Genomic DNA, 14,777 nt, shown 5'->3' with positions numbered 1-14,777 from the left:
TTACTCGAGGAAGTTGGGGCAGAGCTGGCACCTGGTAAAGAGGCTGTGAGAGAAGTAGGTAGAAGGGCAGTGTCGGTACTTGTCGGTGCGTCTGAGCTACCCGACGGCACAATGTATCCACTTGAAGACATACCAGCAGAGCTTGAAGGGATAGCCGAGATGCTTGACGACAGCGTATATCTGCTTGAGGATGGACCTATGGACAACGAGACCGTGAAAGTAGTCGGCACAGCGTCGGTGTAAGAGCTCGATAGTTTAGTTGAAACGCTGGACGTAACACTGTACCCACTCGACGATGAATCAATACCAGTGGCACTGGGAGAAGTAGGCAAAGCATCTGTATTGCTGCTAGGTGGGGTTGCTGGGCCAGAAGGAGCATAGCCTGGAGTCGAAGGAGTAACTGAGTTACTGGAAGTGGCTCCCGAAGATGGTGCGACCAATGAGGTAGGTACTACATTGATGTTACTGTAGGATGAAGCTGCTGAGCCAGAGGAAGCATAGCCTGGTGTTGAAGGTGAGTTGCCGGAACTGGATCCTGAAGGTGGCACGACTGATGGGGTAGGTACGATATCGGCATTACTGGAGGGTGGAGTTGCTGAGCTACCGAACGGAATAGAGCCTGGGTACGACACTGATGAGACCACTGAGCTACCAGTAATCACGGGAGCTGTGTTCGTCAAGGATGTGACGAATGAGCTGTCAGGAGGTGCGACGTATCCAGTCGAAGAGCCAATGGGACTGACTGCAGTCGATGAACCGGAATAAGACGAACCGATGTCATCTACGGAGGTAGATGAAGGAAGCACAATGACACCGCTTGACCCGGGGTACACGGACGTAAGAGTAACAACGACAGGGCCACTGTGAGACTCCGACGGAGTGATTACGCTCACACTAGGGAACGTGGCATAGGCACTCGACGAGGCGTCTGTTGGCAGAGCGCTTGACGAGGCGTCTGTTGGTAGAGCACTCGGCTGGGTAGCAGAGGCACTGGGATATCCGGAGCTGGTAGGAGAGATTGAAGGACCTGGAATGATGCTGACAGTGATACCCGCAGACTCGGTAGGGTACATAGAACTGGCAACCGATGAAGGAGCAGCTGTCGTTGCAGGTGGCCCATACCCAGGAGGCGTCGATGAGAGAAGACAGATAGTTGTTGTTGCAGTGACATGGACTACAGATGTCTGAGCAGTCGTAGTATAAGGAGGGCAGCTCGCAATGTCCGTGCAGATCTCGGAGACTAGATGGGTTGACGTGATCATAACGACCATGGAATCCGTATCTGTGAGAGCGCGCTGGACACCTGTTCACATGTCAGAGTTGCTTGAACGTTCACGATCACCGGTTTGGGATCCAAGAGTATCGCTCCCCTATTGAGCAGCCATAGTAACCAGCGACTATATGAAGGAAGGGTATGACTTACGAGGAGCTGCAAGAGGCTGGACTGCAAGAGCAGTACCTCCGAAGAGAGCGGCAAGCTGAGTGACCTTCATTTCAATCGTCGAACTGGCGGTTGAAGTGAGATTGGATAAGAGAGTGCACCTGGTGAGCAAGATGATCAGAGGACCAGATCAGTTGCTAAGGAGGGCGAGGATGATTGTGCCAAACGAGTGTAGGAAGATTGTGCAGGCAGAAGGGAGATGATAAACACTCGGCGATGGACTTTATCTGAGGAGGCACGAGTGCCAAGGGATGGGCGACCCCTGTGAAGCTTTGAGGTCCGGGAAGGTGCTCTCAGGTCACAACAAACAAGTCCAAGTGGCAAGGGCAACAACCCTTGGAGGCCATTGGAATGGTATGACACTGCAGCAACGTCACGAGATAATCTTCGGCAGCTCCGAGCGCAGTCGCAACTTTTGAGAGGAAGCTGCACTGTTGCAAGAGAGCAGTCTTTCAGGTCAAGGCCGAGTGAGGTTGGCACCACAGATATGCCTAATCGACGACTCACGGTGCTGTCTGAACACGTCACTGCCAGAGATCGGGATCAACAACATGAAGTTTAGGGTGGGAAGAATGAGATTCTACATGCGGGTATACTATAGCTAGTCATCTTGATGCTTTTACTCCCCCTAAAACGCCCGAATACACCTATCCGCATAGAACACTTTGAGGTCTAGCCTAGTACTAAATGCTACTGGCGTGTTGGTAGATACGCACCGCCGGCAAGCACCAGATTCATCCGGGTGAACTGTACCTTGTACACGGGACTGTCTTTAGTCGGAAAGACGCTGATCTGGTCTGCCGACACACCAGCCTCCTTGCTGGCCTTCTTCCCCGTGACTGTGGTACCACTCGCGCCCTTGGTCGTCATGGCGCCATCTGCCTTCGCAGCCACACCGTCAGCAGCCTTGTCGCTAGTCTCTTGCAGTACATCCCAGACACGAACTGTCTTATCCGCACCAGCTGAGACAAGGACGCTCGACTCCACACTCCAAGACAGCGACCAGATACCGCCCTTGCCGTGTCCGCGCATGCGCTTGCGTCTCCGCCCAGTCTCAAGGGTCCAGAGAATGATGTTGCCAGCGTCATCGGCGGATGCGAGGGTTCTGCCGTCCGGAGAACAGGCTATAGCAGTTACGTTGCCTGTATGACCGGTAAAGAGGCGCAGGCAGTTACCACCAGCGATGTGCCACATGCGCACTGTGCGGTCGCAAGAGCCAGTAAAAACGTAGAGATTGTTGGGATGGAAAGCGACGCAGTCGACGTCGTTGTCGTGGCCAACATAGATGCGTAGAGGTTCAATGTGGTCGGTTGACCACAGACGCGCGGTACGATCGTTCGAGCCAGTGAGGAAATAGTGTCCGTAAGGTCCCCATTGTACATCCCAGACAGGATTGTCGTGTCCGCGATACGCTACAAGACAGGTGTATGTATCTAATGACCAAAGTCTGACAGTCTTGTCTTCCGAACACGAAAGCAGGCACTCTGAATTTGTGGGCGGGCCGGACGGATACGGATTGGCTGTGGAGGGTGAAAAGGCCACCGCGGTAACGGGACCCGAGTGGCCAACCAACCGCCTGGACGACGATGGCTGGGCGTCTGGGTTGTCGTTTGGAGAGGTGAGAGGACTGCCGTCCATGGACCAGACGCGGATGTAGGACTCGTTCATACCGGCCGCAACAAGCTGGTTGTCACCAGAAAAGTCGATGCAGTTGATGCTATTGCCGCGTCAGTCATGAATTTTACAAGGGCACAATGAGTATACTGACCTGTCATACGTGTTATGGAAGGTATACATGGTCACGCTCACAGCGGGACCAACACCGCCTGTTCTGCCTTCCATCTTGTAGCGATCTCGGTGCTCGATGATCTTCTGAACCTCCATGGACACATCGCGCGCTAAAGAGGGAGGCAGAGGAACAAACTCCCGCGAAGGTCCGTCTTCTGTTGGTTCCTGTTTTATGCGTTGCTCAAACTCCTCTACCAGACTTGGTTGTCCTGGTCTTGGCGCATTCTTAGCGTCTTCGTCTTGTAGAGCTGCTCGGACGTCTTCCTGCAGATCTGCCTCCTGCGGGTATGCTCCTAACTGTAGCCTTATTCGGGCGGCTTCCGCTTCGGGATCGTGGCGCGCAGTAAGAGGATGACCTGGGGCGTGCCCTGGAATACCTTCGTCTTCTGCCGGGAGCTCGTCTTCGCCGTGTCCACTGGCAAGAATTGCTGCGATGCTTTTCTCGGCGGTGGCTGTCCGGTCAACAGTGACGATATTTAGGTGTTCCCGGATCACGTCGATTATGGTCGCACCACCGTCAAAATGCTTGGATTCGAGGAACTGGATGAGGTTGAAAAATGGCATCGTCGTGAGCGTAATCCGGTACTTGTTGTCGATATACAGCTTCGCTATTCGACTTTCCTGCAGATGTGCTTGTAACCGTACTTGGCGAAGTGTCTTGATGTCTTCGTCGTGGTCGCGCTCAAAGAGGCCCTGATACGTCGCAAAAAAGGTCTCCGCATCTTTCGTGTAAAAGTCGCGCACCAGGTCCAGAAACGAGTACACGAAAACGGGCCACAACAGTTTTCGCAACTCTGGTCTGTACAGGTCGAGGTTGTCTTCGGTGTATTTGCGCAGAAGCTCGAATGCTTTTGTGTATTTGGCGCCGCCTGCTTCGGTGCTCTGCGCCGTGAGAGGTTGGCCGTTGGTCTGTGGCTCAGACTCCTTGCGGAGCATCGCCTCGGTGCGAACGTAACCTTTTTTCGATAGGTACTCCAAGACCTGTATGGATGTTAGCAACAACGCGCTTCAATGTACAATCATGCCCAGATTTGAAGCAACTGAAGCCCCAAGTGCACAGTACCGTATTGTCACCACTGGAACTCGCCGCATAGGTCTGGCTGTACAAGGATCCGCTCATATTTGACTGTCGTAACGCTGCCGGCCAGGTTGTAAAGCAAAGCGCGCAAAGCCGAATACCCGTCGCAGTAGGGAAACAAGGTCGTGATATATTTGTAGCAGTAGAGTGCGTACAGAGTGAGAGCGGAGTGGCGTACAAGGTGGAAGGAAGCGTAAGTCAAGAATACAGCCAGGGACAGCTTTCTTTCACCAAACGCGACAGCCAGAACCCGCGCGAACAACGCGCTCTCACCTGTCGCAATTGTGCAGGCACTACAATAGCGGACAATAGGATGATAGGAAAAAGAAGTGTACCTACAATCTGATTCAAGTTCTGCTGGGATTGCGGGCCCGAGGCACCTGGCGGCGGAGGGCCGCCTTGGGGAGGCATGGCGTTGTGCGGTGGTAAACCTGCGCTGGGGGGTCCATTTCCTACACTCATTTGCCTTACAGGCCCGGGCCCTTGCGGGGGCCCTGACATGGTTGTGGTGTTGCTCCTTCTCTTCTATGTTGGCAGATGGCTGCTCCTTCACCTCGAGGCTGGGGGAGACGAGTCGCAATGCGCATCAAAGGCCGGGCACGCCTTCCGATGGGTGCTTCCGCGTCGCAAGTGGTAGCAATGAGGTATTGGCGCGTGGTTTCTCCGTGTAGATGGGTGAGTCGCGTCTGAAGCTTCCCAGGACGCCACCGAGGCTAGCCGTGTTGCGGAGTGAAAGACGGAAGTGAGGTTCGACTCGCGCGGGCCTGCCAAGAAGGCGGCGCGCATACATGGCGGGCGGCCCTGAGCTTCCCCAGCTTTGGCTCAAAGACGCAAAGACTCGCGCCAGATATACGTCGCATTGCTTTCCGGCAAATTTGCTCTTGTCGCAAACGATTCCTTTTCAACCTCATAACCCAGTCGACCTGTCTGGTACTTTGGTTGCTGCTATTGTCCGCAATCTCGACGCATCCCACCATGTCCACCGAAGCCGATCCACAGACCGCAAACGAGATGGACCAGCAGCAGGCAGGAGCCGCCAAAGCTTCTGAAGAGCCGAAAACATATCGTGAGGTCGCTGCCGAACACATCGACACCCTCAACGAAATCAACCACCAAATACCCAAACTGCTCAAATATTTCGCAACCGCCCTCAGCCAGCTCACCAACGACCCGATCCCCTTCCAACATGACGCTATGGAGTGTACTCCTGGCACCCTCGAAGCGCGCAAGGAAGCTTTTCGAATCAACGCTCTCTTCGTAGGCGCGTCCTGCGAAGTAATACGAACAGAGTTGGTCAAGCAAATCAACGCGCTGGAGCGGTACAAAGTCATACCAAAAAGCCACCCCAAGTTCACCGTGACGCAGAGACAAGGACAGGGGCAGAAAGGCAAGGAGAGTGAGACTGAAGTTGTGGATCCAGAGAAGGAAGTCAAGAATGGAGGCTACGGGGAATTTGATGTTGGCGTGCTGAACGCAAGGGCGAGCTCGGGACAGGTTGGGACCGAAGATGTACTGGATCGAGCCAAGGCCATACTAGAGGAGCTACAGAGACGAACTGGCGGTGCAGTAAGTGGAGAGGAATACATGGACGTTGACGGGTGAGGGGGGCTACGATATACGGAGTGAGATGCGTCCAACCGAGCCAAACAAACGAGCAGCACGCACGCGGTGCACTACAAGTGACGATCCTAGAGCGATGGATCATGTCCCGAACAGCGGAGTATTTGCGTTCAGAGATCCTGTGGAGTGTTGCCAAACCAGTCATCTGAACAGACAGGAAGTATCTGGAAGCTTGATGGCGGCCATTAATGCCCAATAAAGCCGGGTCAGAGGGTCGCTCAACTCCAAGGAGTTCAACAGCACACTCTCATCTCCCCAGCACGAGGCATGATGGAGGATTATATGCTAAGTGCGGGGATTTTGTCATTACCCAGCGAGTGGATGCAGCGAAAGGGGTAGTCTAAGATACATTTACACATCAATCGAGCGTCTACAATATAGCAGCCGTGACTTTTCCAAATCACTTCTTGAGCCTTTCTTCGCTCGATGATCTAATGATCCCCCTCGAGCGCCTTCTTCATGACCCTAATGTCCTCTGGCGTAGTCCTGCAACAACCTCCAATCAAACCAGCGCCAGCCTCGGACCACTCCCTCGTTTTTTCTGCCAATGTAGACCCTTCTGTTCTCTTGCCTCCCCACTTCCTTGCCTGAGCATTCCACTGCTCACCAGAATTGGGATACACAAGTAACGTCCCCCTCTTCACCAACGGCTTCAAATTCTTCAATGCAGCCAATGCCAAATCATCCGGTACGCAATTGAAGCCCAGCGCAACCACCTGTTCCACATTGTCAAAAAGTGCTGCAATCTCCGACAAAGGCGTTCCATCGCTGATGTGCGAGCTATCCCGCAGTGTGAAGCCAAACCAAGCTTCTGTGTTTCGAAACTCTGTGGTAAGGAGGTCGAGGAGAGCTTCGGTTTCGCCTTTGGACGGTATGGTCTCGCAGGCTAGAATGTCGACGCCGGCAGACACAAGGGCCTGAATGCGTCCGCGATGGAAGTCCTTCATCTCTTCTCGGGGAATAGAATAGTCGCCCCGGTATTCCGAGCCATCTGCGAGGAAAGCGCCGTATGGGCCTACACTGCCCGCTATGAACAACTTACCCCGGACATCTTCACCTGTTTCGCTAACGTATTCGTCTCTTGCTTGCTTGGATAACTCCACGCTTTTCGCCACAACTTGCTTGGCCTCCTTTTCACTTAGGCTCAAGTGCTTGACTAATCCCGCAACGGACGCTTGATAGGATGCTGTGATCGCTACATTGGCGCCTGCACGATAGTAGTCGAGGTGCGTTTGTTTGATCAGGGATGGCTGATCTAAGAGGATCGATGCAGACCACAACGCGCCGCTAATGTCTGCTCCCAACGTCTCCAGATAAGTTGCCAGTGCGCCATCTAGGATTATAGGAGAACCTTTGGCGATGTGGGCAGACAATACATTGAGTGGTGGTGATGCCATGGCGAGTATTCGGGGGAAATGCGCGAGAAGTTTGGAGAGGAATAGATCGTTCAAGTCTCGACCGAGATTGAAGTCTGATCGTGTGTTGGAGTTGTGTGTTGAAATTTAGTCATTGTCCGATGTGCGGAGGTTTGAACGCCGATGCTCAATGGGCACTCAAACGTCTGGAGAGAGTTCTACTTGGGAAGCCGTTGACCCTGCTTTGTTGACACTTCCAATGTGTTTTACCTGCCCAGGTATCATCTTCCAGGACAGTACAACACATGATAACCTGTCATTGCCCGACCTGATCGTGGGTGAAGTGAATGCGTGCAATCTTGGAGAAGCGACGAATGAGCAGGAAGCACTAATAGCAATTGTGGGTCCCTAATCGACGCGTCGCGAGCATCACCTTCCTTCCGCCTTGTTCCTGCATGCACGACATGACTGCTACAGCCAACCACTACACCCGTCGGAATGCCGGTCGAATATGAACCATTTCTAGTATTTCGCTGTCAACCTAGCTCAGCACATCTTGGGCCTATATCGGCCGCCGCCTCCCTCTAGCCGTGTTCACTTCATCGAAGAGTCAGTCAGAGGCATGGAGAGCTTCGACCCTTCATCTGGCCTTGTCTACAGGGAGACTACATCAGCTTCCGTCCGTTCAATGGTTCCAAAATGGACAAGCCATTCTCGGGGCAGGCGAGTAGATCCATCGAAGCATCGTCGCCCAACTCCAGGATGCGATACTCTGCAATCAATGGCCTTCCGTCATTGCATCTGGAACATTGACAACATGGAACCCGAGGCTCTGCAGTGGCTCGGGTGGTCCTACGCTAGTCGCGTGTATGATTATCTAAAGTCAACGTGGGTCAGAGGTCGCACTTTGGGCCTCTGTGCTCTGGCTAATCTATGTGTCCAGCGACACAATGACTTTTCGGACTTGGAGTCTTTTTCGAAAAGCATTTCCCGAAGAAGGCAGTCGCCACTCTACCTTCCATGTGTATGACGGGAAATCCGAAGGTCTCTTGCCCTCTGTCGTTGATCGTTTGGTCAAGCTCGATAATGGCATATTGACGTTCCTCTGTATCCGGATCGCCGACATGACAATTGATCAACTCGTTTCTCTTAACACTATCAACACGCTTGCAGTTCTCGCATTAGAGATCGGAAGGAACACTCAACTTGGAGAGAATCGCGAAACACTGACTGTCCAAAGGCTACGCGACTGGGGACGAAGCGTTGGCGAAAGTGGTGCTTTCAAAAAACTGCGAGTACTCCTTATGGATGGCTGCGACCCATTCCAAACCAGGTTTGTCTTAAAGTGCATCTCCGCCTTCCCCAGATTGACCGTTGTTGGAATTTTCGGCCTAGCAGACCCATCTCCAGGGGAACCATACTGGGGGGGCTGGCGTCCACATCCACACCCAGAGTAAGTTACCTGAGTTCAGATGTTGGCTCGTTGAAGTAACAGTGGTTTTAGCCGTGGGAACGAGACAGATGCAGACAGCTGGGAGGGAAGCTCTTCGACCACAAGAGCTTCCGACATGCGAAGGCTGTATGATGCCTCGCTCGCATTTTCGCAAGACGTATCCACTGATATTGGAACATACCGGTCACTGTCCATGCACTATATTCAGTGTAGCATGCCTGACACGGCTAGAGAGATTGCATGGTTCGTCCGTGAGCTGAAAGACGAATCTGCTCGACCTGTGAAGCGTGTCCAGCAAGACAAGTCTCGACCTGATGGTAAGAAGAGGAAATTGCGCGATGATAAGAAGGTTGGCATAGGCTCACTGCTGGAAAGCTTTACCTGAGCACTGTACTGGCCAAGCAGATACAGCAGAACCTAATCATACTCACCATATTCTTTCAGCGTACCCAGATGGACGTGAGGGAATCTAAGAAAACTCGACGTTTATGTTTCTTTGCTTGTTTGGGTATTTTTGTACACCAATACTACAAGGAGGTCACACGAGAGTCATCTGCAATCATGGGAGCAGAGAGTCTGTGACCAATAGGGGCTTCATATCTCTGTGGAAGGTTCTAGAAAGGTCAGCAAGTCGCTCCTGCCATACTCATGAATCGTGGATAAGCTTGCTTTCCCTTGAGCGATAAAGCCTCAAGCCTGTTGGTGCGCCATGCGCTTTTGTTGAGGCGGGTGACAATGCGCATGTGCATGATAAGACAGTGACACGGAATTAGAGAAGACGCCGTGGCTGCGAAGACAGCCATGGTTCTGACCAGCGATGAAGTCTTGAGAACCGTGATGCTTATCGTGAGCGGTACCTACGCCAACAAACAAACAGGAGGATTGGTGAATGCAGGCAGCCCTTGGAGGTCTGTGGATCAGCGCTAATCACTGTTCCGGAGTTGGCGCTTGGCAGCGGGGGCTGAGACCGCCTGCAGGCTCCCCCATAGATGGTGGTCCCCTCGCCACTCTTCCCTTCGCCGGTTAATACCCTCAGCCGCTCCGCCCAACTGCTCCGACCTTTATCACACACAACTACGCTCTACTTTCCTGCCGCATCCACAAACGATCGCCCTACTACTCAGCACCCACAGAGCGCCCCCAGTCGATTTCATGACCACGGACATCCAGAATCTCAAGTCCTTCGATCCGTTCGCGGAGGCTGATGATGCTGGAGGAGAAGTAAAGTCTACTCAGCAAAACTACATCCATATTCGTATCCAGCGTACGTATGCCATCTAATATTCCGTTGCTCGATCTCGTCTTCTGTGCGTTATCGGAGCGCCGTTCTTTCCCCTCTTTCCCCCATGTCTCAAGAAATCGCGCAACGCTGACGTCAACCCCCTACAGAGCGCAATGGTCGCAAGACTCTAACGACGGTCCAAGGCCTGCCTAAGAAGTTCGACCAGAAGAAGATTCTTAAAGTCATTAAGAAGAAGTTTGCCTGCAATGGCACCGTCGTCGCAGACACTGAGATGGGAGAGGTGATCCAGTTGCAGGGAGACCAGCGCAAGGATGTTCAAGACTTCTTGACCGACAAGAAGGAGGGCCTGGGCCTTGATGGCAAGACCATCAAGGTCCACGGTTTCTAAACCCACAAAGGATGTGGATGCGATGCACACCGCCGCTCCTCCCGCCGAAGCCGAACGACCGCTTCAAGGTCGAGCCAACGATACGGTCGAGGATGGACATGCCAGCATGCCGCGTGTGTGGAACACACTCGATAATGCTGAGCCGCGGTGCCGCAGAGCAGATATGCCACATTGGAGGAGGATGACGCCTTTCCTATCTCCATCTCCTTGAAAGAAACAGATAAGCACATCTGAGGTTTCGCACGCTGAAGTATCAGGTGCTCTGGGAACGTTGGGATGCCGATTGAGATGCCAGTTTCGAAGGATGCATTTAATCATGGAGTGCTTTCACATTATTCATCTTTTCAAGTGACTTGCTCCAGGGTATCCAAATGTTGCTATGCAGTGATTTACTCTACTCATCATCTTCGTCCCCGACCTCCTTGATGGTATCGTTCTTCTTAGGCGCTTTGGCCTCTTGTTTCCGATAAAGACTGGCTAATTCCTCTGCTTCAGTAGCCTCTTCGATGCCCTTATCCTCCCTGACCTTCAAGAATCTCGGAAATCTTGTACTCAACCCTCTCTCCTCACTGACCAAGCCGATTGCAGCCGTATAAGTCGGACTCAAAGTCAAATCCGCAAAAGCCACCTCCCAGACCTCTTGCGGCTCAAACCAAACAACTGGCGTTCCAGCGCCACCATTGTATTCGACATAATGTGGTTTCCCAGAGAGCACGTTTGTGCAATCTGGGTCGTCTGGATCGTACTTTGCGCGGTTGGCTTTGTAAAAGGCGTCGGTGAAGCCGGACATGCACTTGGTAACTGCTTCTAGTTGTCCAGTTTCTGCGTTGCGGATGGCAAGGAGGATAGGTGACCACCATGCTGCTTTTCGACCAGAGCCATGAAAAGCGGCGATGGGAATCAGGTCGAGAGTTTCGGACGTGGTACTGTAGTCCTTCTTCACTTTAAGCCAGCTGTCTAGACGTTTGTCCGGTTCGTAGGTTGACAAAAGTGCTTTACGGCGGCCAGATGTCTTTGGTTCGTCCTTTTCGGCCTCGTTGGACTTTAACTTAGCTTTGCACTTGGCGGGTTTCTTCTTCTTAGGTGTTGGTGGAAGAGAGGGCGTCTTCTCAATAGCTTCGTCGACTTCGGCGAGTAGGTCGGGGTTAGAGAGGTTGTCGAGAATCTTCACCATGATGCCTTCGCATTTGATTTCCAAGGCACTCTGAAAGAAGGCCTGGACTGCTTCTACGTCGGCAGACGTGGCATCCAGGCTCTTGACCCAGGTAAAATGATGTGGTATCTCCACAAAAAGACTCCTGAGTAGAGACCTCCGTTCTCTAAAAGGCCGATTGAGCAGCTCTTCCCCATTCAGGTACATCAGGTCGAATGCAAACAGACAGACGTCGATCGTCACAGCACCAATGACGACGTCTTTTCTCGCGCGATTCGCAAGTGTCTGGAAGGTCTTGAGATCTCCACTCTCCCGATCGACAGCTACAACTTCGCCTTCAAGGATGAAGCTCGAGACACCCTCGCCTCGTATCTTGGGCACCAGCGCTACCAAATCTGGATACTTGTCCGTCATCACTTCCAGATGTCGTGAAAAGATTGTGACTTTGCCCTTGGCATCACAATGTACCTGCGCCCTTTGTCCATCGTACTTGTACTCGCAGGCAAAGTCTCGTCCTTGCAGTTTTGTGAGCATCTCTCCCATATCACGAGTGATACTCCCTAACATAGGTCTTAGAGGAACATGTAGTGACAGCCCACAGCGCACGAGTAGTTCGTCGCAAACACCAATCTCGAGAAGCACAGGTATAAGGTCGTTGTAGTTGGGTCGTCGGGCGAAACATGCCTTTGCGATCTCTTCGTTCTTGCTGTAGATCTCCATGAGTTCTTCCTTTTTTAGTTTTGCCATCTCCTTTTGGTCACGGACCTCAAACTTAGCACCTGCAGGTTTTGAAAGCATGAAGGCGCGGGATAGGGCGATAAGCATCGTGGTTTTCACAGCTCCAATCCGCAGATGCTGTACCAGCGTCCGGACGATGTAGCGACTTTCTTCAGCACCCCGTGCATCCTGGACCAATCTTTCGACAATTCGCTGCTTGTTCTCCACGCTGCCATGGCCCTTGCTGTTTGCGATCTTGACTAGTGAGTCGAAGACGCTCCTGATTGTCAGGGGCTTCGGTTTGCGCAGGGTGAAGCTCTGCTTCTTCTTCGCCTCGAACGCAACATCGCCAGCATCGCCATACTTTGCATTCAATACTTTCAAGCCTGCATTATCCAGTCCACAAACTTTCTTAAGTGCTTTCGAAATCGCTGAGCCTCCCAACCCAAGCTCCATATCGATGTAGGGGGGTGATATCGCATTCGTCGCGAGCCAGACGGCTGGAAGTAGGCTGCTAGGATCGCTTTCGACAATCGTCCGAATAAGGTTCACGACGGTATCGACTATCTTGATGCGACTTGTTGTGCTATTAACCAGAATGAAACATCGCGTCAACAATGCGTAAGTGGCATGCCCTCCATCGTTCGCCCAATGTTTCTGTAACTCTGGTATATATCTTCCCGGTTCGAATTCGAGAGGACTCTGATCGAAGGGTATGTTTGCTGTTATCGCGTCTTCTTCGGATGCGGTCGATTGGAGAGATAACGTGTTCTTCTTCTGGATGAGTTCGGTAGCCTTCGTGTTTTCTACGGTGGCTTCACGTATTGCCAACTCTGAGTTTCCACTCTGTCCTTTTGCGTCTTCAGCCGTGTCTGCGGGAAACTTGTCAGGCTCCTCATACAGCTCGTTCGAGTTCACCGGCTCCACCGGCTCCTGGTTTGATCGTTGCTGTTTGTCTTCTTTATCCCACTGCTCCTGGAGTTTGCGCGCAAGTTCTTCGTCGGTCAGACCTATGTGGTCTTGATCCGGAGGCGGTTCACTGGGGCCTGTGTTCGTCGGTGTATCTTTGGGTGTCGCTCTAGCCGTTTGCTTTGCGAAGAAGTAGTCCAAGCTGCGTATCGGCTTCCCTGATCCATCATTCTTTTTCCGGCGTTTGGAGGGACTGTTCATGATGTGAAGACAGGTTCAGGTGACATGCGTCCTGAGGAAAGTGGATGGGGACGTGCTAGAAGAGTAATGGTACGTCATGACGCGGGCGCTTGGACCCAGTCAAACTCCACTTCACGTGCACACGCGTCGCGCTTCCAAGCGGAGAGGTTCGCTGGAGCATCCTTGAGTCCATCTGGTCTGAACATCCGGTTCAACATATCAAAATCTTCGTATCAAAATCACTGTTGCCAAAACATTTTACGCTGATCACAGGCACATGGACGACCTTGGGGTTTGTCACGACACCTGCATTGATGAATACTTGGTGGAAGCCTGGACACTCTATCCTTGACTATACTAAAGTTTCATCACAATGTCTAGTCAAATGCTAGCCCAGACTCTCGTCCTCCTGAACTCCTAGTACGTAGATAGTACCCCGGTCCTTCATTCCTTACTAGCCATAGTAATCGAGATCAACAATCTCCGCCTCAACCATGGGCTTCTCCGGACGTTCGACGGGCCTCATGCGTTTGTTGTTCCGACCATTATAGCCATCACCACGGGGACCTGACGGGGGCCGACCATCAGCTCCCGGCGCGTCACTCCAGCTGCGAAGAAGGCCTTGCGTGTCATCGTTAGGACCACGAATACGCTTCTCCTGTGCCTCATCCCATAACTCGAACTTTCCGGTCTCCGTGTTGGTGAATCCTTGTTGGCCTCGAATCTGCGAGCCCACTGCGTACTTGACTACACTCTCGAGTCAGTAACCAACTAGAGGCGTCAAATATGGCAAAGAACGTACGGAACAACTTAGCGGTATCTTTCTGAAGACCATCCACTAAGGTACGAACCGCCACGACAGGACACACGCTTAGCTCGGTGCGCAGAAGTTTTGTCTGGCCGTCTTGGTTGCATGTCAAGATAGCAGCAAATCTCTTGGTATCCTCGTCCTCGCAGATGACAATATCTGGCCTCGTGTCAGCCCTAGTCTCGAGCATTCATATGCAGACTTTACCGTAAAATTTGAACCGCTCGCTGCCGTAAAGAAGACGACAATTTCCTAGGCAAATCTCCTTGAGAGTCTGCACTGTATTGAGCTAATGCTATTAGCCAACTTGAATAATTAAGGAATAGATCGCATACCTTGTCGGTGTTCTCCAGCCATGGCTGTGTAGTAACATCCATCGCATTAATGTCCATCGTGGACGTCTGGCGTACTAGCTCGCTAGTATCGATGGTACTGTTGGAGCTTACAGCGACAGGCATCGTACTTGATCCGATGATCTCTTTGGAAGAGATGTAGCCTGTATTATGAAGAGTTGAGTGAATTAAAGCCAACAGATGTCGACAATCTGCGTAGATCGTCTACAGGAACAACCCCGGGTATAGTAC

General features: G+C 52.3%; 5 protein-coding genes across 5 annotated transcripts; 2 read left to right on the top strand and 3 right to left on the bottom strand.

Moving 5' to 3' along the window:
* Positions 1-2,131: 2,131 nt before the first annotated feature.
* Positions 2,132-4,718, bottom strand: ACET3X_000551 (uncharacterized protein; the record flags this gene model as incomplete). The annotated part of the gene is made up of 3 exons (XM_069447859.1): positions 2,132-3,158; positions 3,210-4,210; positions 4,647-4,718. 3 exons carry the CDS (start codon positions 4,716-4,718, stop codon positions 2,132-2,134), a joined length of 2,100 nt encoding a protein of 699 aa, XP_069310793.1.
* Positions 4,719-5,282: 564 nt separating this feature from the next.
* ACET3X_000550 (uncharacterized protein) lies at positions 5,283-5,909 on the top strand (the record flags this gene model as incomplete). Its single annotated transcript, XM_069447858.1, has 1 exon — positions 5,283-5,909. One exon carries the CDS (start codon positions 5,283-5,285, stop codon positions 5,907-5,909), a length of 627 nt encoding a protein of 208 aa, XP_069310792.1.
* Positions 5,910-9,887: 3,978 nt separating this feature from the next.
* On the top strand, positions 9,888-10,366 carry ACET3X_000549 (uncharacterized protein; the record flags this gene model as incomplete). Its single annotated transcript, XM_069447857.1, has 2 exons — positions 9,888-9,999; positions 10,125-10,366. 2 exons carry the CDS (start codon positions 9,888-9,890, stop codon positions 10,364-10,366), a joined length of 354 nt encoding a protein of 117 aa, XP_069310791.1.
* A 394-nt stretch (positions 10,367-10,760) lies between these two features.
* Positions 10,761-13,406, bottom strand: ACET3X_000548 (uncharacterized protein; the record flags this gene model as incomplete). Its single annotated transcript, XM_069447856.1, has 1 exon — positions 10,761-13,406. One exon carries the CDS (start codon positions 13,404-13,406, stop codon positions 10,761-10,763), a length of 2,646 nt encoding a protein of 881 aa, XP_069310790.1.
* A 433-nt stretch (positions 13,407-13,839) lies between these two features.
* ACET3X_000547 (uncharacterized protein) lies at positions 13,840-14,585 on the bottom strand (the record flags this gene model as incomplete). The annotated part of the gene is made up of 4 exons (XM_069447854.1): positions 13,840-14,132; positions 14,188-14,352; positions 14,401-14,482; positions 14,529-14,585. The coding sequence occupies 4 exons, from the start codon at positions 14,583-14,585 to the stop codon at positions 13,840-13,842; spliced, it is 597 nt and encodes a 198-aa protein (XP_069310789.1).
* Between the last annotated feature and the right edge of the window lie 192 nt (positions 14,586-14,777).

Source organism: Alternaria dauci, chromosome 1 (genome assembly GCF_042100115.1).
Source record: "Alternaria dauci strain A2016 chromosome 1, whole genome shotgun sequence".
Taxonomy (NCBI): Eukaryota; Fungi; Ascomycota; class Dothideomycetes; order Pleosporales; family Pleosporaceae; genus Alternaria; species Alternaria dauci.
Note: the sequence above shows the minus strand (reverse complement) of the source record. Positions and strands in the feature narration are given on the sequence as shown.